General features: G+C 45.9%; 1 protein-coding gene across 10 annotated transcripts in view; it reads right to left on the bottom strand.

Moving 5' to 3' along the window:
- LOC143295046 (polypyrimidine tract-binding protein 1-like) overlaps window positions 1–17,714 on the bottom strand; it is a 192,571-nt gene that overhangs the window by 45,656 nt on the left and 129,201 nt on the right. For 8 of the 10 annotated variants that reach the window (XM_076606594.1, XM_076606595.1, XM_076606593.1 and 5 more), the window contains exon 2: window positions 12,284–12,376. In XM_076606594.1, the coding sequence (XP_076462709.1) occupies window positions 12,284–12,376 (93 nt within the window). Of the gene's footprint in view, window positions 1–12,283; window positions 12,377–12,979; window positions 13,346–14,039; window positions 14,105–17,714 lie in introns of those variants that run through there. The other 2 variants (XM_076606600.1, XM_076606598.1) reach the window with 2 other exon arrangements.

Here is a 17,714-nt window from a genome sequence, read left to right as displayed (position 1 = left end):
CCATGATGCTGCTTTTATTAGGAAACCTAATACTATGTAATACGGTTAATGATTTTTTAGGTGGGTGGGATGGGGGAGAAGATGGGTGCTCTCAGTAACTGACTCAACATGTAGATATGCCATGTAAAAAAAAAAAAAAAAAAAAATTTAAATAAATAAAAAATTAAAGCACAGGTTTCAATGGAGGAAACGACAAATCATACTGCTACAGTAACCATCACTGAAGTTTTATAAGCAATTTTTAACTTACTAAAAACATACAAACTTTTCCTCACCCTCTTTTTATATTGAAATTCACTGGTCGTCTCTTTTAGTTTCACAGTTCAATTCATACAGCTTCTGTAAATTCAAAAGCCCGAACCGTTGGGAAAAAAAAAGAGAATAGGAGTAATGAGCTGTGGTAATTAAATGTTAGATTGAAATTGTTAATTGGTAAATGTTTATACCGACTTCATCCCTTGGTTTAAAATGTTTGTTTGTTTGTTTTAAAGGGGTGGGGTGTGGGAATGCTTGCCGGAATACAGTTACCACAATGGAACATTTCTACCATTTCAAAAACTGTGCCTGCATTGAAGGAATAATTTTCTGTGACTTTGGACTGTCGGTGCGAAAACAATATATCTTAAAATTCTAATGAGAAGAAAAGCTCAAAAACACACAAAAGCAAACTTACTTAGGTAATTAGAATTTGAACTGGATTATAACATTTATTTGTAAAAAGTTTTTGTTTTGTTTTTTAATTATTAAAAAAAAATGGGGGGGGGGGGGGGTTGGGGCGGGGGAAGCTTTGCGCATGCGTACAAAACATAATGGGCAAACCGTGTTTTTTCTGTGATGTCATTATCACGTGCTGCAATGACGCGTGCAGAAAAGTGCTGACTGCTGGAAAATAGAATACTGCTGCAGTTGGAACTGGGCTGACATTATTCAGTTCATACTTTTTTTCTTCTTCTTCTTCTTCTTTTAATCAGCCTGAGGGTTTGTCGGCAAGGACTTTTTTCTCAGTGATTATATATATATATATATATATATATATATATATAATCAGCCTGAGGGTTTATCGGCAAGGACTTTTTTCTCAGTGATTATATATATATATATATATATATATATATATATATATATATATATATATAATCAGCCTGAGGGTTTGTCGGCAAGGACTTTTTTCTCAGTGATCCGAGGAATCTGCCATCACATTGCGTGCTGCAATGCACGGACTGCAATAACGAATGCACAAAAAGCCTTGACAGCTGGAAAATAGAACATACCTACAATCAGAATTGGATAGACACGTTTTATTTTGTTTATACTTTTTTTTTTTAATCAGCTGACAGCAAACGCCGTACCATCGCTAAACCCATATTCTAAAAAAATATATAAGTAAATAAATAAATCAATCAATAATAATAATAATAATTTTTTTTTTTTTTTAAATCAAGACGGGACACAATTAAATAATTCTTACGACATGACATTTATAACATACACTGGTTGATTGTGTGCATCAAGACAAATAATTTATGGTCAGGCAATGCCAGAAGCGCCGGGCCGGCCACTCTGCCCAAATGACCCCCCTTCCTCCCCCTCCCCGCGCCCCCCCTTGCCCCGCCCCCCAGTCCCCTCCTTCCTCACTGGGAACAATCAATGACACACCGATACGTCAATGAAGACCAAACCGGTCAAATGATTATCGCAAGCGGATGAGTTCTAGCTATCCCTCCTTCGATTGTTTACAAAAACTGACAGTTGTTGGGGGTCAACTACCTGTAAGTTAGCGCCCTTGAGATCATGTTGTGCGGTCTTTGGGTCTTGGTTTGGTGACAGGTTCGTTGTCGGAGGGAGTTACAGTCATGAATCTAACACTTCTTTCTAGCTGCCCCTCTTCGTGTTCACAGTCGTGACTCAAACTATATGGCCTGCTTTGCTGTGAGACGAAAGCTCGTAGATGGCAGACTGCAGACAGGTCACAAATATGAAGGTGGGGGTTGCGAGGAGACTTGCTGGAAAACACAGAGATAAACAGGCTATCGACTCTATTTGTACGTTATTATACCCAAATTTGGTGCGGACTCACGCACTAAATTCACGTGCCGCCATTTTGCTATTTCTGTTTTTGGTCCCGCAAACCATGAAAATGTAGTAAAGAGTGGTAACTCTCTCCATTCACAGGGTACACAACTTCAAGTCAGTGCTGCTTACGCTACCGATTCAGCTAGCACACAGGTAAATAAAAGGCACATTGGAACAAACCCAGACACTTCCTCAAAAAGGAAGCACCGGGCCTGTCCTTATACCGATCATTTGACATGTGTACACAGCAGCAAAGACAGAAGAAATGTGCAAACACAAATGAGTTTTTATTCAAGACTGGCCTAGCCTCGAACAAGCCACACAGAACACATGGACAATACAGAACAAACACATGGTTGCCTCGGTGGTTTTTCAACTGGAAATTAACAAACAATGAGGCCAGGAGATGAAATGATTAACAAACAGTAAAGATGGTTAATCATTTCATCTCCTGGCATCACTGTTGGTTAATTTCCACATGAAAATGTAGGCAAAAAACATGGCGGTTTGTGACAAGTGTCGGTTCGGGTTCATGTGAAGGGTCGTTTCGCGTCGTGTTGTGCCTGTTTCTTGATTAGAAGGGTCGACTACACGCAACATGTCATTTCCTATCTGCCTCCATTGCAAAACACTCAAATATTTTCGTTAAAATAGATGCAATAATTTACGACGCTAAAACAGGACACTACCCAGAACAATTCCTCTCTTGTATTTTGCACAAGTCTGGAGAGTCTGAATCTGAGTTTTCTTCAGCGTTCCTGGGTAACTTAAACGTTCTCTTCGTTGATGTTATGCAAGAATGTGGCCTTTCGAGTAAAATCTAGACTCGATGAAGATAAAGCCTTCGTATAAGCGCTTATTTACGTGTATGACCATTTTTATTTCATTTAAGCAGCCATACTTCGTTTTTGGGTTATGTTCGTGTTTCCATAACCCAACTTGCACATAGTGACATAGATAACAGTATCACTGAAGTGCATTTGATCTTTTTTCCTTTGTATACACAACAATGAAATTAAATAGATCCGCACATCATGCTGGCATCGTACTAAGGAAATTTTACAGACATAATGCAACCGTGAAGATTTGGATTTCCACAAAGCGGAGGAAAGTGCTTTCCTAAGTTTCAGTTTCAGTTTCAGTAGCTCAAGGAGGCGTCACTGCGTTCGGACAAATCCATATACGCTACACCACATCTGCCAAGCAGATGCCTGACCAGCAGCGTAACCCAACGCGCTTAGTCAGGCCTTGAGAAAAGGTGAATAAATAATAGATAAGCGTACATAACTAAGTAAATAAATAAATAAATAATAATTATAATATATAAAAAAAGGGGTAGTAGTAATAATAATAATAATAATAAATAAATAAATAAATAAATAAGACAACGGCTTTCCTAAGACAATGGTATCAGACCGTGTGACAGATCTGACGTCTTTCAGCTGTACTGCTTTGTTTTTTTCTTTTTCTTCGTGTTAACTGGACCATAATGTAAGCTGTTTACTATTCAGAACAGACCAACGTAAGTCGGTGTTTCAGTATTGCAGAATAACGTTTAGTTATGACTATGTTGTATTTTTCGTGTTGATCATGACACAGCAAACATTAGCACATACATACCGTCACAGACACAGACACACACACACACACACACACACTACAGTTTTTTGGGGGTGGGGTGGTTTCATGGGGGGCGCTAAGGGCGGAATAAATTGTTTTTCCTGATCCGTTAACTTGGAAAAATGACCCATTGATTTTGTAATGAACCGGTCAGATGGCCCATGTTGTCATGAACCAAACATAAACTCTGCGTACGTACATACATACATACATACAAACATACATACATACGTACGTATGTACAAAGACATACACATACATACAGACAGACGTATCACACACACACACACACACACACACACACACACACACACACACTTGCTTACTTACTAACTTAAATACGTAGGTAATTCTTAATCAAGTTACTAGCAAATCGAAAGATTTAAAAAACTAGACACCGCACCACAAGCCTGAAAGGCTCACTGAAAGACGGAAAATATGTGTGAAATAATGTGAAAAAAATCCCACCTAAGCCCTGTCGTCTTTGTTTTCCATTATGATACTGTGCGAAACAATTGTCGCTTGCTAGCAGTGCATTCTTACCTTCCTTGGGTGGTGGGGGCGGGCGTGGGGTGTGGGGGAGAGAGAGAGAGAGAGAGAGAGGCTAACGTGAGCTTTATGGGAGATTTTTTTTTTTTTTTTTTTTCAATTCGCATCCCCATTTCTGCCGCCCCACCCCTTTCAACCCCCACCAGCACAAATTACTTTTAACCAAGGTTAAAAGTAAGAACCAAGGCAACTTTTTAAATCTTCTTCCCATTCTCATGGAAAACGAAGAAACCAGGGCTCAGTCGAATTTGTTATTCACCCTCTCTCTCTCTCTCTCTCTCTCTCTCTCTCTCGGTACAGAAACAGAAAGGGAGACAACGGAGAAGAAAGGGAAAAAGGCCAGAAAAACAACAACAACAAAAAAAACACAAAAAAACCGCAGATTTCTAGCACATACATTTTCAGAAAGCGTGCGGAATTGCTGTCCATGACCAACAGTCTCTCAGGCTTCCGTGGAAGAGCGCTAGTTGGCGTCAGCGTTCCATGAACAGAAAGAAAACCGCAGATTTCAAGCACGTAAATTTTCAGAAAGCGCGCGAAATGATCGTTGATGACCTACAGTCAGTTTGTGGGGAATTCACCGAGGAGCGCCAGCTGGCGTTCCAAGAACTGGATACATCATTTTAATGTACCCCACTTAACGCCCTTTCCGCTAACTCACAAGCGTCAAAAGCTGCCAAAATTACAATGCTGATTATAAGTTTAAAAACATTCTTATGTATGTGGAGGTGGGGTGTGTTTGTGAGTGTGTGTGGGGGGGGGGGGGTGGGGGGGGGGACCAAAAAACCCAGCGATCACAGTTAAAGCTTTTCGCATTGAAAAACTAACACACACAAAACACACACACAAACAACAGCTTTTACAGTGGGTAATTCCAGTTTCTGTTGTTGCTGTTGTTGTTTATTTGTTATTCGAGGATATCCTGCATCATAACCTTCGGCGGGGGGCCGGGGCGGGGGGCAGGGGGGGGATGCAAACTGGTTAATTAAACCATTCAACATTATGTTTTATTTTTTTTTTCACTCCAGCTGTTACCCGTTTCATCAACTGTTCGCTGACATGGAGAAATGGGGACGAACAATGATGCCTGCAGTATCAGCAGACCTGACTGACCTGGCTCAAAGAACACAGAACACACACTGACTGTCGCCGTTTCTATGCTTGTGGACTGACGTGGAAATTCCAGTCGCTGCGGCTGACAAGTGACAGATAACAGTGCAAGTTGTCGCTGTCACACTGCACCGTGCAAAACAAGTGGGTTGACAACACGCACGCGCACACGCACACACACACACACACACACACACACACACACACACAGGTCGATACGCGCACTCACACACGGCTGGTTCAGAAAGAATTAGAGCAGCGCCGGCACTTAACAGTTCGATCGTGGAGACAGAGCAGTTTGTGTCATTCATTACGCGTGCTTGTCACGCGACAAAGAGAAACAAGACGTGTGTGTGTGTGTGTGTGTGTGTGTGGTTGTGTGTGTGTGTGTGTGTGTGTGTGGTTGTGTGTGTGTGTGTGTGTGTGTGGTTGTGTGTGTGTGTGTGTGTGTGTGTGTGGTTGGTTGGGTTGTCGCGGGGATGGTCATATGAGGCAAGGCAGAGTATGAACAATTGTACGGAACGAGCTAAAGAAAGAGAAGAAGAGAAACAGAGAGAAACAGGGGGAAGGGGGTGGGGGCTGACAGACAGACAGACAGACAGACAAAATCCAGACTGACAAGTCATGGAAACGACAGGAGAAACTACCCCCACAACCAAACGACAGTTGTTAGACAGCTAAGCCGCGAGGAAGGGGAAAAAGCGAAAAGAAAAAAAACCCAAAACAAAACATCTGGGAGTGTGCTGTTATTATTTCGAAACAAAAAAGAAGAAGAGAGAGAGAGAAAAAAAAGAAAAAAAAAGAAGAGCAACACGACAAATTACAGAGTGTGGCTGCAAGCAAAGCGGGCTCACGCGAAGAGCAAGCCTAATACCCCCCCAATCAGCAGCCATTAGCTCACACCACTTTTGCCACTGTTTCCCTTCCCTCCTCACCACACCCCCATCCCATGACATTTCCCTCCACCTCCGCCCCCCAACCCCCTCCCTCTCCCACCGCCTCCCAGGTCCCCGCTTTCTGTCCACAATCAATGCGACCAACTTCTGCATTATTTAACACCCTTCAAACGCTGCAACGGCTGTACCGCCGCGGGTGGTGGTCATGGTGGTGGTGGTGGTGGTGGTAATGGACAAACTGTCGATGTGTGCTGGGAGGGGTAGGTGGGAGGGGGGAGGTGGATGGGGGAACGGCGGTTGGTAAGAGAGGAGGAGGGGGAGAGGAGGGGAGGAGGGAGGAAGGGAACGGTCGTCAAGTCGTTACTTTCCCTGTCGACAGATTGTCAAACGATTTCCGTGACACTCCACAACGAACAGATTTCCTATCTGCAATATTGGAGCGATGCAAACTGAAACCGGAATTTGTACAGAGATGCCAAGCTTTGGACACGTTCAGTCGTGATAACATCATCATCACCATCACTACAATCATCACCAGCAGCAGCAGCAGCAACAGCAGCAAGAAGATGAAACAGAAAAGCTGTATCCAATAATTTACACGACGTACAGAAACAACCAAAACAGTGACCGACAAGCAATACCAAAATAAAATAATAATTAGAAAAAAAAGAGAAAAAAAAGTGGAGGGTGGGGTGTGTGGGGGCCGGCAATGAAAAGACTCTGAGGCGTTCTCCAACAGGTGTCCACCCTGTGCGCTGAAATGACTCGTGAACTAATTAATGACAACGATTCAAAACACTGAAATATAATTAACAGCCGTGTTAAAACAGGTGGTGGATAACGACATTGCCGACGTGGCACGGTCAGCCACCAATCCAAATCAAGTCAAGCCATAACAAAACTTCTTTTTTTTGTTCTTATCCCCCCCCCCCATGCCCCCCCCTCCCCTCGCTATCTGCTTGCACGCAGCTTTACTTGAAGGTGTCGTGATTAAACAAAAAGCCTGTCAAAAACAAAATGGATCAACAGACTGACTGTCTGCCTGGCTACCGTGTCTGGCTGACGACCGACAGCTTCATCTGTGTGATGCATGGTTTACTTGAACTGACTGCATGACTGATCGACTGGCTGACAGACTGATCATGCGAAGGCTAAAGATGAAAAAGACGTGGGAAACCACTTATATGCGCTTGATCTGGAAGTGAAGGACAATAAAAGCAAAGTATTAAAATTTTGCCTGTCACATATCGTGGTTTCAAAAACTTGGCTGAATTCCGTTTCATATCGAGTTTTCAATCAATATTTTGAATACATTGAACTGAAGTATTACTTAATTCATTTAACATTTAGATGATGTTGTCATTTGATTGATATATATATATGTGTGTGTGTGTGTGTGTGTGTGTGTGTGTGTGTGTGTGTGTAGTAGGGTTTCACTTTACTAATTTTTGTTATATTTCTTTTATTTATCTATTTATTTTGGTGATCGAGGAAACGGGTATAATCTAACGTGAGTCACTACAGTAACTGTACATCACGTCATCATGGCAACGACCGCGTACATCAGTGCCAGCTGTCATTAAAATGTGAGTGAAAACTCTCTCTCTCTCTCTAGCTCAGTCTCATAAACCGTAGACCTAAATAGTAAAATACAATATGCCAAACCTCCTCCACTACCTTCCGTACTTTTCTACCATAGATTACAATATATATATATATATATATATATATATATATATATATATATATATATATGAGACAAAGTAATTTACACAGCCATTCAGTTCCAACAATCGCACCACAACCACACTCCTTCCTCCACCACCACTACCACCCCCGCGTAATAACCTCGCGCCCTCCCCTACACCCTCTACCCCCACCCTACCCCCACCCCAACCCCTTCCCCCTCACCGCAACTTGAAAACCTGCGCAATAACAGCGATGTTGAAATTAATATGACTCAGAGAAACGACGCCATTAACGAGAACACGTAGGCAGCGAGAAGCCGGTGACACTGCGAATGGGTCAGTGAAAAAAAATAATAAAAAAATAAAAAAACCGGACTGTGCTGGCACGGCAGCATATTTGCATTACATACGTGTACACACACACACACACACACATCATACGTCGTATGCCCCATTATGAATGATTCATACCGCTCGGGCCGGGGAGCCGGCTTGGCTTAGCGTTCACTCAGTCCGCTTTCAATGTGTTTAACTTATGAGTGTGTCGCGGCAGCATACAGGAGCGAACCAACACTGTGTACACGTGTACTGGCGGCTCGGCGGGAAGAGAGGGCACGCCTCACTGGAAGCTGTTCCGTTCTTTCTTTCAGTGTGGCGGAAGGACGAGCGGTTGAGTGGCACGTGTTTCTCTCTCTCTCTCTCTCTCTCTCTTTCTCACACATACCTCTCTATCTCTGTGAAACATTGCTGCACAGTTAGTGAGAAAGAAAATGCCTTTCGTGAATTGAGCAACACCTTCAGTTCGTGTTTGGGAGCTCAATGTTTGTGAGCGTACGGCTTCAAAGTGATGATATCCTCTGATTCATCGAGCCTATGTGTGGCTGGCGATGTGCGGGGGCAGGATGAGTGTGGATGTGTGGGGGGTTAAGGGGGTGAGGGGAGTGGTGTGGGTTGTGGTGTGAGGGACAGTATGAGTGGTGTGGGTGTGTATGGAGGGGGACAGGATGAGTGGTGTGGGTGTGTATGGAGGGACAGGATGAGTGGTGTGGGTGTGTATGGTGAGGGACATGATGAGTGGTGTGGGTGTGTATGGTGGGACAGGATGAGTGGTGTGGGTGTGTATGGAGGGACAGGATGAGTGGTGTGGGTGTGTATGGTGGGACAGGATGAGTGGTGTGGGTGTGTATGGTGGAACAGGATGAGTGGTGTGGGTGTGTATGGAGGGGGACAGGATGAGTGGTGTGGGTGTGTATGGTGGGACAGGATGAGTAGTGTGGGTGTGTATGGTGGGGGACAGGATGAGTGGTGTGGGTGTGTATGGAGGGACATGATGAGTGGTGTGGGTGTGTATGGAGGGGGACAGGATGTGTGGTGTGGGTGTGTATGGATGGGGACAGGATGAGTGGTGTGGGTGTGTATGGAGGGACATGATGAGTGGTGTGGGTGTGTATGGAGGGGGACAGGATGAGTGGTGTGGGTGTGTATGGAGGAACAGGATGAGTGGTGTGGGTGTGTGTGGTGGGGGACAGGATGAGTGGTGTGGGTGTGTGTGGTGGGGGACAGGATGAGTGGTGTGGGTGTGTATGGAGGGACATGATGAGTGGTGTGGGTGTGTATGGAGGGGGACAGGATGAGTGGTGTGGGTGTGTATGGAGGAACAGGATGAGTGGTGTGGGTGTGTGTGGTGGGGGACAGGATGAGTGGTGTGGGTGTGTGTGGTGGGGGACAGGATGTGTGGTGTGGGTGTGTATGGAGGGGGACAGGATGAGTGGTGTGGGTGTGTATGGTGGGGAACAGGATGAGTGGTGTGGGTGTGTATGGAGGGGGACAGGATGAGTGGTGTGGGTGTGTACAGAGGGACATGAGTGGTGTGGGTGTGTATGGTGGGGGACATGATGAGTGGTGTGGGTGTGTATGGAGGGACAGGATGAGTGGTGTGGGTGTGTATGGAGGGGGACAGGATGAGTGGTGTGGGTGTGTATGGAGGGACATGATGAGTGGTGTGGGTGTGTATGGAGGGGGACAGGATGAGTGGTGTGGGTGTGTATGGAGGGGGACAGGATGAGTGGTGTGGGTGTGTAAGGTGGGACATGATGAGTGTTGTGGGTGTGTATGGTGAGGGACAGGATGAGTGGTGTGGGTGTGTATGGTGAGGGACAGGATGAGTGGTGTGGGTGTGTATGGAGGAACAGGATGAGTGGTGTGGGTGTGTATGGTGGGACAGGATGAGTGGTGTGGGTGTGTATGGAGGAACAGGATGAGTGGTGTGGGTGTGTATGGTGAGGGACAGGATGAGTGGTGTGGGTGTGTATGGAGGGACATGAGCGGTGTGGGTGTGTATGGAGGGGGACAGGATGAGTGGTGTGGGTGTGTATGGAGGGACATGAGCGGTGTGGGTGTGTATGGTGGGGGACAGGATGAGTGGTGTGGGTGTGTATGGATGGGGACAGGATGAGTGGTGTGGGTGTGTATGGAGGGACATGATGAGTGGTGTGGGTGTGTATGGAGGGGGACAGGATGAGTGGTGTGGGTGTGTATGGAGGAACAGGATGAGTGGTGTGGGTGTGTGTGGTGGGGGACAGGATGAGTGGTGTGGGTGTGTATGGTGGGGAACAGGATGAGTGGTGTGGGTGTGTACGGAGGGACATGAGTGGTGTGGGTGTGTATGGTGGGGGACATGATGAGTGGTGTGGGTGTGTATGGTGAGGGACAGGATGAGTGGTGTGGGTGTGTATGGAGGGGGACAGGATGAATGGTGTGGGTGTGTATGGAGGGGGACAGGATGAGTGGTGTGGGTGTGTATGGAGGGGGCCAGGATGAGTGGTGTGGGTGTGTATGGAGGGGGACAGGATGAGTGGTGTGGGTGTGTATGGAGGGGGACAGGATGAGTGGTGTGGGTGTGTATGGAGGGGGACAGGATGAGTGGTGTGGGTGTGTATGGTGGAACAGGAAGAGTGGTGTGGGTGTGTATGGAGGGGGACAGGATGAGTGGTATGGGTGTGTATGGAGGGGGACAGGATGAGTCGTGTGGGTGTGTATGGAGGGGGACAGGATGAGTCGTGTGGGTGTGTATGGAGGGGGACAGGATGAGTGGTGTGGGTGTGTATGGAGGAACAGGATGAGTGGTGTGGGTGTGTATGGTGAGGGACAGGATGAGTGGTGTGGGTGTGTATGGTGAGGGACAGGATGAGTGGTGTGGGTGTGTACGGAGGGACATGAGTGGTGTGGGTGTGTATGGTGAGGAACAGGATGAGTGGTGTGGGTGTGTATGGTGGGACAGGATGAGTGGTGTGGGTGTGTATGGTGAGGGACAGGATGAGTGGTGTGAGTGTGTATGGTGGAACAGGATGAGTGGTGTGGGTGTGTATGGATGGGGACAGGATGAGTGGTGTGGGTGTGTATGGAGGGACAGGATGAGTGGTGTGGGTGTGTATGGTGAGGGACAGGATGAGTAGTGTGGGTGTGTATGGAGGGACAGGATGAGTGGTGTGGGTGTGTATGGAGGGACAGGATGAGTGGTGTGGGTGTGTATGGATGGGGACAGGATGAGTGGTGTGGGTGTGTATGGAGGGACAGGATGAGTGGTGTGGGTGTGTATGGGGGGAGGGGGCGACTGCGGCAAATGACAAAAATTCAGTTCATCTATGGGAGGATCCCTTCAACATTGATCAAAGAAACAATGAATACACACATGCAGTTTAGTTTCATGACTGTACAAAGATGATTTAAACTAAAAACGAACAACAACAATATCTGCGGCAGGTAGGCCTAATTCCCAACGACCCAGTCGAAGCGACCTTGCTAAAAGTGTGTTTGTAGAGATAACAGGGTCGTCAAATGTAGCTCTGCTTTTTTTTTCTTTCTTTTTCTTTTTGCTTTTTTTCCGAAGAGTTTCTACGATTGAAATTGCATGGGTTCCCCAGCATAAATACGAACGGGTAAGTCTAACTGCGAACGATGGGTTTGGGTACATGTGGACAAATAAAACAGAAGCAGATCTTTTAACTTATTTAACATATTATTGGAACATCGCACCAGACTGTTGTATTATTGGTTTTGATCACACGTGCATACAAACCGTTCGCAATTAGACCTACCCATCCTACTGGTTGTAACTGACTGGTTTTATGAGGCATGAAAACTAAACAAAATGAGAAAACACTGCAGCGACCATGGCAAAAACGACAGGCAATAACACACACAACACAAAGGAAGTGAAAAAGAGTCGAAACCAACAGACAGTTCGAAACAAAACACGGAAGCGGAAGGAACGAAACCAACTGACAAGAAGACAAAACAGGAAGCGGAAATGACGAGACAGGCACAGGAAATATAGGGTGAACTGACCTTCTTAGCGTCGTTCATTTCTCCTTGCAGCTGGGCCAGCCCAGTGCCGTTAGTGACCATGGGATTGTGCGACATCAGTTCTTCTGATCCACGCTGCAACAGCAAACATCACAAACATCCCTCACAACCATGGCAAAACACGGCACACAAAAAAAGGAGAGAAAAAAAAGAAAATTAACAACGCACAAGAAACGAAAGGAAGAATTCAGGATAAATTCAAAGTTACACAGAAAGCTTTTTATAAAAAAAAGAAAGAAGAGAAGACGACAGGAAACAACTTAAATGTTTAGTTTCCAAAGGACAACAGCAAAAGCCTCACAGAACAAATAGACACGACATGCCCACACATCAATCAACCCCCTTCTCTCCGTTGCAGTTGCCGCCGCAGCGTGAGGCCACACTGAGGAAGAAAGCCAAGAATCGACAACAACCGGAGCTGCTAAGAGCAGAATATTGCACGTAACCCGATCGATCACTACACTAATAATACACTTGTTCAACTGTCTCTTTCGATCCGTGGCAAGATTTCCCAGCAGTGGTGGCTGCATGCGCGCTCCACGCAAGAAAAAGAAAAAAACCCAAAACAAACAACAACAACAACAAAACAAAAACAACGTGGTCGTTATGATTGTAAACGGTGAAACCACTGCAAGACACATGACCTGAATTTACAATTTACCAAAGTGGTTTACATACCAAAGCTTAATGGGCGCCAAAAGAACTTCTCAGGCCAAAACAACTCCGTGCACAATAACGACACAGTGAAGGAAGAGTTCCGGGGGCGCAGCTGCCATTGGTGGCGGTGCAAAGCTACACAGTGCTGGCGCCAGAACAGCTTACGTTTTCATGCTGTAGGACTAGAGAGAGGCGGTATGACACACGGGTTTGTCAGCTATACTACACACACAACAAACACAGCCTGCTGCTGCTGCTGCTTCTGCTGCCTCTGTCCTGGCACCACGTGGCTGCACGCCTGCCGCGCCCCCTGGGACTGACTGACTGGCTTCTTTCTGGAAATCACACTCTCCACTGTTATGTGCCAAGAACGGAGATCCACCCCGCACAACACCTGAACTCAACCCTTCCCAGCTGCTGCCTGTGTTTGAGTCAGTGTGTGTGTGTGTGTGTGTGTGTGTGTGGCAGGGACAATGACTCAGTCTTCCTCCCCTGCAAATATACTGGCATCCTCCATGTGGCTGAGTGATGTCAGTCGCTGCCACTGGGAAATGGGTTGAACGATCTCTCTTCTTTTTTTTTCCTTCCGGGTCCATCTTCCTCCACCACCACCCCCCCACCCCCTCCCCCCACCCCCACCCGGCCCCTGTTAATGCGAAACCACTTGCAAAAACGACACCATGTATTTAAATAGACGCTACACAACTTCGACTTTTGTCCTGACGCATTCTCACATCAATGAGGAAACAAAACAAAACAAAACAAAACAAGAAAGAAAATATGATTCACGTCTGTATTTCCTGATAACCAACCACCTTCTCAAACAATGGCGGCCATGCACTGACTGAACTAAGTGTCGACAGGGCTCTAGCAAGGACAATTTGAAACTGTGCTCTCTGTAAACCTGACACGACACTTACTAGCTTGTCTCCTTGTCTCAACACACTGACCCCTGCCCCTTGGCAGCTAACACAGGGGGGCGTGGGAGTGGGTGGGGGGGCAGTGGACCGCACGTTAGTTTCAAACTCCACACCTTCAAACTCTCAACCACAAGCACCACCTCACACTCTCCTCCCCATACCTGAGTGTACCTGAAGTTTGACGGCCTCCAAAAGAACCTCCCGACACACCACACACAACACACACCTGCCCTCTTAGTTCTCTCAACGACACGGACGCTGCGCACACGCACACAGACACACCTTGCTGCAGCCGCACGCACGGCCGACACGGCAGCTGCACACAAACACGTGTACACACACACACACGTGCACACACACACACACACACACACACACACACACACCACCGACGGTGACAGCACGTACGACACGACACAGCAGCAGGGGTCCCCAAGCGATAGATCCAACCCGCGATCGAGGGTTTTTCGTGGATGATGATGTGTCCAACTTCAGCCAGGAACGCCTCTGCTACCTACGACAAGTCAGAGAGAGGTGGAGTTGGTCCCTCCACTCTGACACCTGTTAGACCAGCGGACCCTAGGACGCCTAACATCAAAACCAGCCTCTTCCGTTACTTACAACAGCTGCAGGGCCTCGAGGTTTATGTGATTCATCCCCTATCCCCTTCCACCCCTCCACACACACACACACACCCTTCCCTCCCCCGTCCTCACCATCACCCACACCCACACCCCCGGCCCCTATCTCCTCCCCGCTAACAAGGTGTGTTGTGTACGGCGCTGTATCAATAATACCTGCTGCTGCAGCGGTCCGTTCTGTCACATGATGAAGCCAATTGCTGACTCGTGGGACATGATGACTAGTTCGCCACACGGCCCCTCAGTTATCCCTCGACTCCTTTTTACATCCTGTCCTTGGCCTTCTTCCCTTAAGTGCCTACTCAGCAGCACCCTTCTTTTCATTCAAAAACAAACAACAGAGGCAAGGCCTTCAAGACTCACTTGTGATACACTTAAAAAAATTTTTTTTTAATCCAAGCTTTTTTATGTATTGAGTATAATTTCAAAATGTAATGTTTAAGATGAGAAAGATCAGTTTAAAGCAAATTAAGTCCCCTAGCATTAATTACAGAGTAATTTCCCTTTTTTACTATCTGCACCAAAACGTTTGCAAAATAAATAAAACTTCCATGCTTAGCAAAAGAAGTTCCTGTTTCAAAAAAAAATGATAATAATGACTGCTCTTGTTGTTGGGTCAGAATATCAGATCAAAGTGCCAAGTTTCGAGAATACCAAAAATATAAATATAACAGTAAATGCAGTTTGCATATAATTAGGCTTCATTTTTTGTTTGTTTGTTTTTTTGTGCCCATCCCAGAGGTGCAATATTGTTTTAAACAAGATGACTGAAAAGAACTGAATTTTTCCTATGTTTATGCCTAATTTGGTGTCAACTGACAAAGTATTTGCAGAGAAAATGTCAATGTTAAAGTTTACCACGGACACACAGACACACACACAGACAACCGAACACCGGGTTAAAACATACTCACTTTGTTTACACAAGTGAGTCAAAAAACAGCAAAAAAAAAAAAAAAAGGTTGAATGGAGCATGCTCCCATCCTTGCATGGTTACTGACGCCCTACCACCCGCCCACACACATCCACACACACCCCACCCCCCATCCCCCACACTACCATCGTCTTATTTCTCTGCAGTTATTTCCTCCTCCATCTCATCATGTTCTCGTTAAAAACAAACAACAACAACAACAAAACAAACAAACAACAACATACATATCGAAAACAGAACGAACGATTTCAGTACTGCAAGGAAATTAATGAAACAAGTAATCGATCTGACATTTTCTTTGTCTTTGTAATCAGCTGAATTCTTCTGTGTGTGTCTCTCTCTCTTCTCTCTCTCTCTTTCTCTCTTTAACAATCTGATGTGGATGATGTCACTGGAAAGGACTCGTGAAAAAAGCAAATAGGAGGAGTTTGTATTATACTCCATGTTTGGTGTTAAATATACTTACCATGTCAAACTGATGCAAACTAGGCCTATTGGTTTGCTCTGCTTGGCCAAATTTCGCGCGGCTAACAGTGAAAAGACGGGCCCACCCGCTCTCAGCCAATCAAACGCCTCTAAAAACTATATCATAATTTACACAGGCTTTCTTTCTTCCTCTAAATTTCATACGAAAGGACTCGAACCGAAAATAAAGTGGAGAGAGTGTGTGTGACTCAGACAGACAGTCAGACAAAGAGAGACAGAGAGATGTATGAAATAACACAGCAGTCTGTATTCTGTATACACACATGCAGAAAGAGAAACCACACTTGCGAACAATATGTGCTGATGGATATCTTCCCGCCCCCCCTCACTCCCCCCCCCCCCCCCCCCCCCCCCCCATGTCCAGGGTACGTCCTGTTTCACGCACATTCGCATCACAACCAGGTCGTCGCGCCTTTGTATCATTGTCCTGCTATCAGTTCCATCTCGCAACCCCTCCTTCCAACCCCCACCCCACCCCACCCCACCCCACTCCGGATCTGATGCACTCCACTGACTGTACAGTAGTCACCAGCCAGCGTCCTCCACTCACACCTGCTTCCCTCTTCTCGCTCCACTCGTTCAACGTGTGATACATCATCATCATACTTATCTCCGTTACATCTCTCCCCCCCGCCTCCAATACACACACACACACACACACACACACACACACACACACATATATATATATATATATATATATATATATATATTTCTTATTCCCCTCTGCAACTTCATTATATTTTGTGTCTCTCTTCCTGTTCTCGGTCACTCCATCTGCTTTCCACGGTCTTCTTACCTTCTCCATTTGTTTGTGTCTGCATTTCTTTCATGCACCCTCCCCCAGTCTCGGTGTATGTGCATACTTGTTTATCTGTGTGTGTGTCGCAGTGTGGGTGCGTGGGTGGTTGGGCGTGGGTGTGCGCGCGCATACATGTGTGCGTTGGAGGGTGCTTATTCTTCAACTTCTCGGTATTTCCCCACCCCCTGATATCACCTTACTCATTCAATGTCCTGTGAATGCCGCATCTTGACACTGGCAAGGCTCAACTCACTCCCTGTCTTGCCTACAAGTCTGCATCCCCCGCCGCGCGCGCACACACACACACGCATGCACGCACGCACACGCACGCACACGTACACACACACAGTTCTGATTCACACACTCTATCAACCTTGCTGACCTCGTCACACACTCACACACCCTTACAATGCATCTGTCTTGTGATGCAACCCCTTCATCTTCTACCACAGTAACAGCTTGTATTGTCAGTCATGTACTCAAAACTTCAGAATGAATTGCACTCGGGCTCTGCTTTGTAGAGTTGCACCTTGCATCCTCCAAACCACGCTGCCGTCTTGACCAGCTTTCAAGTTCATTTCCTTATCACTTGAATCCATGACTGTTGTTCCGTCATAGTTTTGCTTCTTCTTTATTGTCTGTTCACACTTTTGACATGGTTTTGAAGGGGGGGAAAATCATATACTGACAAAACCACGAGTGCTATTCACTCACTTTGCTGTTTTTCATGCGCATGACGTTCCTATGTTCAATGCGTAAAGATTCAAATGGCTGACTGGTAAATTCATGTCCACGCGATCGATATGAAACAATTATGTATGGCAAGATAGAAAACTATCAGGGTTTTTTCTTCTTTCTTTCTTTCTTTCTTTTCTTTCCCACTAGGGAAGGAAAAGATGTCGTTGTCTTTCTATAACACACTGTTATTCTGTACTACTTAGATATGCGTCCTGATGACCATAACACGAACCGA

The sequence above is a fragment of the Babylonia areolata genome, chromosome 20 (genome assembly GCF_041734735.1).
Source record: "Babylonia areolata isolate BAREFJ2019XMU chromosome 20, ASM4173473v1, whole genome shotgun sequence".
Lineage (NCBI taxonomy): Eukaryota > Metazoa > Mollusca > Gastropoda > Neogastropoda > Buccinidae > Babylonia > Babylonia areolata.
The sequence above is the reverse complement of the archived record's forward strand: the minus strand, read 5'-3'. Positions and strand labels throughout refer to the sequence as shown.